Source organism: Glarea lozoyensis, assembly GCF_000409485.1.
Source record: "Glarea lozoyensis ATCC 20868 chromosome Unknown GLAREA16, whole genome shotgun sequence".
NCBI lineage: Eukaryota > Fungi > Ascomycota > Leotiomycetes > Helotiales > Helotiaceae > Glarea > Glarea lozoyensis.
Genome location: NW_007360990.1, coordinates 1,407,897 through 1,415,637, shown reverse-complemented (window position 1 = coordinate 1,415,637; position 7,741 = coordinate 1,407,897). Strand labels below are relative to the sequence as shown.

The window sequence follows — 7,741 nt, the reverse complement described above, 5'->3', positions numbered from 1 at the left end:
ATATATGCTGAGTCTGAATACTGATGCGTTGTGTAGATATCTTCTCATTGACTCACGACCGCGGCGAATGACTTTAATTTTGCCATCTGCGTTACCACTTCCTCTACTGTCTACTATCCTGGATACATTATTTACGAATTTCCAAGCTCCTACCATATCTCTATTATCCTCCCCAGCGCTTTCGACCGCGGCGGCTGGCTTAAGATCCGGTCTTGTCGTTGACGTAGGATGGCGTGAGACTGTTGTGACGAGTGTTTACGAGTATCGAGAGGTTCAGACCTTGCGGTCGACGCGAGCCACAAAACTTCTTGGGGAAGAGATTTTGATGATGTTGAGCCGACTCATAAACCCAGAGCTATCCCAGATGAAAAACCCAGATGCGAGGGCAGCAGCTCGAGAACTTCTAAGTTTCGAGGAATGTGAGGAAGTAGTTACACGAATGGCTTGGTGTGGGCCTGGTCAAAACAAGTCACCACCAGAAGAACACACCGACGGACTAGCTTCTGTTAAAGAGGAGGATGAGTTTAGATCGAGCATGAGGTCACTCAAAATCTGGGGAGGAACCGAAACCGAGCCGCAAGTTTCAATTCCACTCAAGTCTTGTAGTCCACCAAGAACCTTAGAGGTGGCATTTTCGAATCTTTCTGATCCTTGTGAGGATGCCCTTTTCGCTAAGGGTGTGCCAGAATCAGAATTAGATGACGAGGAGATGCCTTTGCACCTGCTGATATATCGAAGTCTCCTCAAGCTTCCCACAGATGTGAGATCTATTTGTATGGCACGCATCATCCTCGTTGGAGGAGGTTCTAAGCTTCCGGGATTGAAAAGTCGTGTCCTCAATGAGCTCTCTACTCTTGTTCAGCAGAGAGGTTGGAATAACGTTCAGGGTAAAGCTGTTGAAGCTTATCGAAATAACCCGAAGCTTAACAAAGCTCGAAGTCGAAATTTCGACGATGGCCCTATTCCAGTCACTGCTGGTCAAGAAGTGCCTGCATATTTACAACCACATGATGAGGATCCTATCGAAGAAGCATTGCGGAGAGAATCAAGAAAGCGCAATCCGCCTATGGAGGAAGGGAGCCTGCGGGCTATAGATTCTCTGGGCGCTTGGTCAGGAGGTAGTCTGTTATCACACTTAAAAGTCCCTGCTGTGTCGGTGATTGACAAAGACCAATGGCTTCAACATGGGTCTCTGGGCGCCTCGAGGGGTGGTGAAATATCTGTCAGCTCGAGGCAGAGTATGGGCCCTGGAGCATTTAAGACTGCAGGTGGCGGAGGTGATAGGTCGAGTTGGACACTTGGATTATGGGCGTAACACTAATAATAATGGCTATGGAGTCGAAGGGTTTCTGCGGACGGGTCCTGGACCGCCGAGACAGCGTGGCATTGCAAGTTTGCTATTGAACGATAATTAAGATACCCTAGATGACCTCTGTAAATTCGTTTTATTGTCTGTACTCTCTGATCCTTAATCTCACATACCACCTGGCACTCCACGTGCCGAACTTTTTGATACAGGCATGGGGAGGTGGTCAGAGCTCCAAATTTCTAAACCCGAGCATCGAGCTCCGACAACCGTAAATCAACGACCTTGGGCGCAATGTCAAAATCGGCACGAACGTTTACATGTTTTCAATGTCGAATAGAGCTGCATCACCGGTCGTCGAAACACTTGTATCACGTCTCGTCCAGCCTCCTGTCGTCAAACTCGATAGCTCCTAAGTCCTCAATTGACATTAAGCACATCCGTTCCAATGAAGCTCTACATAAACAAAACTGCATCGAACGAAACTACCGACAACAAGCCATATACCCAGCGCGAATCAACGAATTACATGAGAAATGGCAGCAATATCAAGACGAAGCACAGAATCCGCGCGAGAGAAACAACAAAATACAAGGGCAGATCAAGCATCCGCAGAAGAACGTTCTCCGTTATGGGAACTCAGCAGAGATATCATCTTTAAATCAGATGTCCCACGCGGACCTGATGGCAGAGGCTAGGGAGTTGAAAAATACGCTTTCTAGTATTGAAAAGAAACAAGCTCCTCTTCTCTCCCAAATCGAATCTCTTGCTGCTGCGATTCCCAATCTGACGAGCGCTGAAACGCCTCGTGGTACCAAGCCTAATTTAATTGGATTTATCAATGATCCCCCGGACACGGATAGTACAGCCTTGGGTGGAGCGCGACGGTCTCATGTTGAAATAGGTCAAGAACTCGAGCTTCTTGATTTCGCCAGTGCCTCGACGACTACGGGCTGGGGATGGTACTATCTAATCAATGAAGCAGCGCAGCTGGAGCAAGCGTTGGTTCAATATGCGCTCTCCATTGCGAGAAAAGAAGGCTGGGTTACCGTGTCTCCTCCAAGTCTAGTTTACAGCCATATTGCTGCGGCGTGTGGGTTCCAACCTCGAGATCAGCATGGAGAGCAGCAAGTCTACAGTATCCAACAGAATGCCAAAGACGCTGGTGTAAAACCGGAGCTTAGCCTTGCAGCCACAGCAGAGATTCCTCTTGCGGCGATGAAAGCAAATACAACGATGAAGGAAGCAGACCTACCTCTGAAAAGAGTTGGGGTTTCTCGATGTTATCGGGCTGAAGCTGGCGCGAGAGGTCTTGACACGAAAGGCTTATATCGAGTCCACGAGTTTACCAAGGTAGAGATGTTTGCTTGGACAGTACCATCTGATGAAGCGTCAACTGCCGTCTTTGAGGAGATGTGCAGAATCCAAACTCAAATCTTGACTTCGCTTGGACTTCATTGTAGGATACTTGAGATGCCTAGTACGGATCTAGGAGCCTCTGCGACCCGCAAACGAGATATCGAAGCGTTTTTCCCGTCCAGACGAAAGAAGGATGATGGTTATGGAGAAGTCACTAGTGTAAGCACTTGTACAGACTACCAAACTAGGAGACTTGCTACGAAGGTTGCAATCAAGAGTGACGCCGGCAAGTTCTCATTTCCATACACAGTTAATGGAACTGCTTTGGCTGTACCGAGGATAATTGCCGCTATTTTGGAGAACAATTGGGATGAGGTGACGGGCGAAGTGGCTATCCCCGAGTGTTTATGGCCTTATATGGATGGGGTGAAGTATATCAAGCATAAACATAAGAAGGAGACACCGGCCGTCGATCTAGATGTACAATAGCGTATTATATCTGCGCCTCTGCTGATGCGAGGATGTACGAATAGGTATGAGTATCAATGTGTATACCATCAACAATGTCACGCGTATAAGGTAATTTCTAGCGCTTTATTGTTGGTTCGCTTCGGTTTGAGCAGAACAAAACTCAGTTCCAAGAATCATATTTTTAGCTTACATTGACCTAATCGTCAGCTTTGCAACCATGTGAGTGACCCCAATCATATTTATACCGACTTTCTCACAGCTCTGTCCGTTCTCTGCTCCATCGATGCTGGGAATCATGCGGGGATCTTGTTGTCGAGGAAAGCGTACGTAGTGATTACAAAACCATTGACGGCTTACTTGTCTTGATTTATCGACTAATAGCGTAACAGATTCCGAGTACTTTGATACCAGCCTATATGTACATTGAGTTGTAGGCTTCTTCGAATGTAGAATATATAATGCGTATAATAAACAGGAAAGTAACTGGGAAGCACATGGGCAGGTGGAAATGAGGTTTCTTACCGTCTACCATCTAGCAGTCACATGATCCAGAGGGTAACCCTGTATTATTGACAATACCTCCTGGTAATCATCTTCCATCAAAATCACAATGAAACCCAAAATTAAAACCTCACGATTCTACTCGGAGTGGAGAGGCCACCCTATTCCAGACGTTACCGCTTTCCAATCTACCATTCTCGCTTTGAGGCCGAATAAACCCATCCTATACCTAGCCGGTGACTCTTCTTTCGACAATAAATATTGGATTCCGTCAAGTCGGTCGTTCGGCAAGCCGCTAGCTGTCGACGTGCCCGAGATATATCAGGCAGCTATTGATGAACCCTTTCCGAAGCCTGATATCGCCTTCTGGTTGAATCATTTCCTCGGCAACCGCGCGACAGCACTCAATCTAGCAGTTGAAGCATCTACTTTAAAGGAACGAGAAAATACCATATTGGAGCACGATAAATTCATCAGAGACAACATTCGCTCCGAAGACATTCTCATTGTGTCAATCGGTGCGAATGATATTGCGTTGAAACCGACGTTTGCGACGATTTGCCATATGTTACATCTTGCATGGCTTACTCCACGGTCATCTATCGAGAAAGGAACAGCATGGTCTCTCAATTATTTTATCAAAATGTTTAGAGATCAGGTTCAAGCATACATTTCACGTGTGATAGAAAAGCGCAAACCCCGAGCGGTGATAGTTTGCATGATTTACTTTCCTCTGGAAGCTGGGCCCCAGAAAAGTTGGGCGGATGTTCAGTTGAAGTTGTTAGGTTACAACAGTTTTCCTGCACAGTTGCAGACCGCTATTAGAAAGATGTTCGAGTTGGCGACGACCAACATTCATATTCCAGAAGTAACCGTGGTGCCTTGCCCACTTTTCGACGTTCTGGATGGGAAGAATGAGAAGGATTATACGGATCGAGTTGAGCCGAGTGCAGAGGGAGGCCGAAAGATTGCTGTTCAGTTGACGGAAATTATTGACTCGTTGATTCTAACCGAAGAAGAGCGAGAATGATCTCATTGATCGATCTATTTCATTTCCACAATTCAATGTCTCAGTAGCTCGATATGAGCATCGGGATGCAGACCGAGGGCTTCTTCAAGGCTCGACGTCATTTACAGGTATTGGTTGTCGAGTAATAAGGCTACAGTAGAACCTGAACGGATACGCTTTTAAACCCCTTGATAATATCCTCAAATATTCCGACTCCGTACACCAGTGCGTTCCCCGAGACTAGAGGTATTAAAGCTCTGCTTCAGAATATCGCCCAGCGTGTTTCTGTATATTCAGTCCCCTTCGATCTATCTGAGACATTGTCTCCTCTCGCCCCTGAGGTCATAATTTCACCATTTTACAATACATGCCTTTCAGAACGTATGTATAGTAACATGCATAGTCATTCTGGAAATAGTTACCGATAACAAGGTTCGGTATCCTTCAGTCTTGTTGGCAAGAATCTCTGATGCCGAATGATGGGAAGTGGTATGCGGCTATAAATGGTCGAGATGTCGATAGTGGCTTGCAGATGCAGCCACCATGTGACAACACAACGAAAGGAGAAGGCTGCCAGCTTTTCGAGGACTTGGTACAATATACATCTTTGCAGGGACAAGTTCTGCTGGAAGACTTCAATTCAATCATTCAACGCAGCGATTGAGCACTATGTCTCATGATCCGTCATCATTTCAGGTTTCAACCACTTCGACGTTTCCACAGCAAGGCCAGGTAGACTGGGTGGCATTCGGAGGCACAGTCTATTCCTTGACGGCATCTACGCTCCAGCGCTTCTCATCAGCTGGTGTACAACCAGCTACCTATGCGGCAGGGATTGCATTAGCTAGCAGGTTCAAAGTTGGAAGTCTTGGAGAGAAACGAGTAGAGGATGCAATCCAAAATCTATCAGGGGTCCCTGGTTTCGACAAAATACTTTACTTTGGCTTTGGGCATAGAAGCTTCGTCAAGCTGCTGGCCGAGGATCCCAATGGTTCTGACCTAATTGCTCTTTGCTCGTGTCTGGGAGAAATGCATAGCGAGACGGTTACTGCTTGGGTATTGCGAGAGCTTTGGTCTGTTGAAGGCTTTCCAGACGACTACAAACCGCCTCATTCCCAATTCATGGCTCTCGCGCGGGCTTGTGCTGGCGTTCTTACTCGGACTTCTTTCTCCAATACAGTTTCTGGGATGCATCTTCAAGCGTGGGACGATCATCAAAAGTCCGCTATCATGGTGTCTCCAGCAACAGATATAGCTCGAGTGCTTAGTGGGATGTTTAAGATATCTCGTGGCGAAGTAGATAATATCACTATATTCGGATACAGCGAGTGTGCATTCATAGCTGGGTTGGCTCAGTGGTTGTTCAACTTTACAATCCGGGTTGAGCACGAGACCGGACGTTTGATATACACGAACACGCCTGAGCATGAGACTGCGCAAGTAACGTTGCGGTATTCAGCAGATGTCGACTTTCATCACAGTTCAATGATGATAACCAACACAACATATGTTTTGCGCTCCCACACGGCCTTGCTTATCCAAACTCCGGACGAGAGTCTTCTCAAACTTTCGCTAAGAGCGCCTTGGGACGAGTGTTTGTCGCGTCTTTTTGGGGTAGCAGACTTCAACGATAGGCTCATTAAGCATGCAAAAATGTTTGGCGGCTTCCTCGGAAGTATTGCTCGTATATATGAAGCCGTTGCCAAGGGAGAAATGGAACTTGAATCCGAAGCAAAGAAATCAGAGTCAGAATCAAATTACAAGTACCTCTCGGAAGCTACATACGGACGAGGCTTTTCATCCAGCATTGTTTCTATCTTACCAGAGCTCAAATCTGCGACAGGTTTCCTTGAAAGTCTGGACTTAGCTATTGGGGTCACACTTGATATTGCACGCCGAGATATCGAATTTCACCTGCGATCTTTGCAATCGCTCTGTTCATGTCTAGTTTGTCACCCACATATGTTGAAATGGCACAGCCGCTGTTTAGTTGTTGTTGCATTTACACTCTATCATTTAGTCTTAATCGTTGCCAACGTCGATTACCCTGAAGGCCTGGACCCAACACTTTCCGGTCTTGAAGAAGTCTACCAAAGCTGCATTAGTATGTGGGCAAACTTTGGTAGATCTCAGCCTCCCAAAGGTCATCAGACCTGGGAATACTGTCTTGACAAGCTCCGGGTTTTGAGCAGCAATGAGTTAAATTACAGGAAAGAGGACGATTTCCAAGAACCTGTACATGGTTCATTAGCATCCGCCTTCCTCGTGTTTGCTGGGATCTGGCCGCGACGCAGTACAATAAATGGCAACGATTGCTATACAGGACTTTGTTCTGTAGGCTTATGTTTCTACCAAGATAGTCTGCGTTTTCTGAGCTCTAGTGCGGAGCTCGCTCAGAAAATACACATCATTCCAGGTCATATAGAATGGCAAGATCGAAGCTATGATGCTGTTGTTGATAGTCTCTACCACGAAAGCCTCCGCCCCACACTCCCGAAAGCTGTTTTTGAAGGAGCGGTCGACACAATCCCCGAAGACTTATTACGAACTGACGAGGTTTCCGTCACTCCATTGATTGCAGAACGCTCCACAGAACGGGAAGTAACCTTCTATTATAAGGCGTCTATTCCAGATGGCACAATCTATATCCAACCCGGATTCTCAACACGACATATTCTCCGATCGACTGGACGTACATCATGTGACAAACCTTTTTGTTCGTCGCTGCCATGGCCCTGCACTTTTGTTAGAAGAGGGTGGGACCTGGATAGAGAATTTCATGACAACCTTCATTACCAAAATGGTGTTGCTTGCTGCGTGTGGGAGTTTCGAGACGACTTTGCACGATGCGCTGCCTTAGCTGCGCTTTATAATTCTCAAGAATCTGGGAAACGTAAGACTACTTATCTGTTGAGAACAGGAGAATGTGTTTCTTGTTGTGTGAGAGCACTACTTGCGAGGGACTGGTCGCTGACGAACGATTCGAAGGGCTTGAAGCAGGGCGTGGTTCATATACTGTGAGCATCTGTGCATATAATATCACTTCGCGTCGGTTTAGATGAAACGAAGCATTTTGTATACGAATTGCTGAAAGG

The 7,741-nt window shown here is 46.5% G+C and overlaps 4 protein-coding genes across 4 annotated transcripts; all 4 read left to right on the top strand.

Moving 5' to 3' along the window:
* Positions 1 to 67: 67 nt before the first annotated feature.
* Positions 68 to 1,315, top strand: GLAREA_07729 (Actin-like ATPase; the record flags this gene model as incomplete). Its single annotated transcript, XM_008082416.1, has 1 exon — positions 68 to 1,315. One exon carries the CDS (start codon positions 68 to 70, stop codon positions 1,313 to 1,315), a length of 1,248 nt encoding a protein of 415 aa, XP_008080607.1.
* A 285-nt stretch (positions 1,316 to 1,600) lies between these two features.
* GLAREA_07728 (Class II aaRS and biotin synthetase) lies at positions 1,601 to 3,154 on the top strand (the record flags this gene model as incomplete). Its single annotated transcript, XM_008082415.1, has 1 exon — positions 1,601 to 3,154. The coding sequence occupies one exon, from the start codon at positions 1,601 to 1,603 to the stop codon at positions 3,152 to 3,154; it is 1,554 nt and encodes a 517-aa protein (XP_008080606.1).
* Positions 3,155 to 3,746: 592 nt separating this feature from the next.
* GLAREA_07727 (uncharacterized protein) lies at positions 3,747 to 4,667 on the top strand (the record flags this gene model as incomplete). The annotated part of the gene is made up of 1 exon (XM_008082414.1): positions 3,747 to 4,667. The coding sequence occupies one exon, from the start codon at positions 3,747 to 3,749 to the stop codon at positions 4,665 to 4,667; it is 921 nt and encodes a 306-aa protein (XP_008080605.1).
* Positions 4,668 to 5,315: 648 nt separating this feature from the next.
* On the top strand, positions 5,316 to 7,667 carry GLAREA_07726 (uncharacterized protein; the record flags this gene model as incomplete). Its single annotated transcript, XM_008082413.1, has 1 exon — positions 5,316 to 7,667. One exon carries the CDS (start codon positions 5,316 to 5,318, stop codon positions 7,665 to 7,667), a length of 2,352 nt encoding a protein of 783 aa, XP_008080604.1.
* Positions 7,668 to 7,741: the final 74 nt, after the last annotated feature.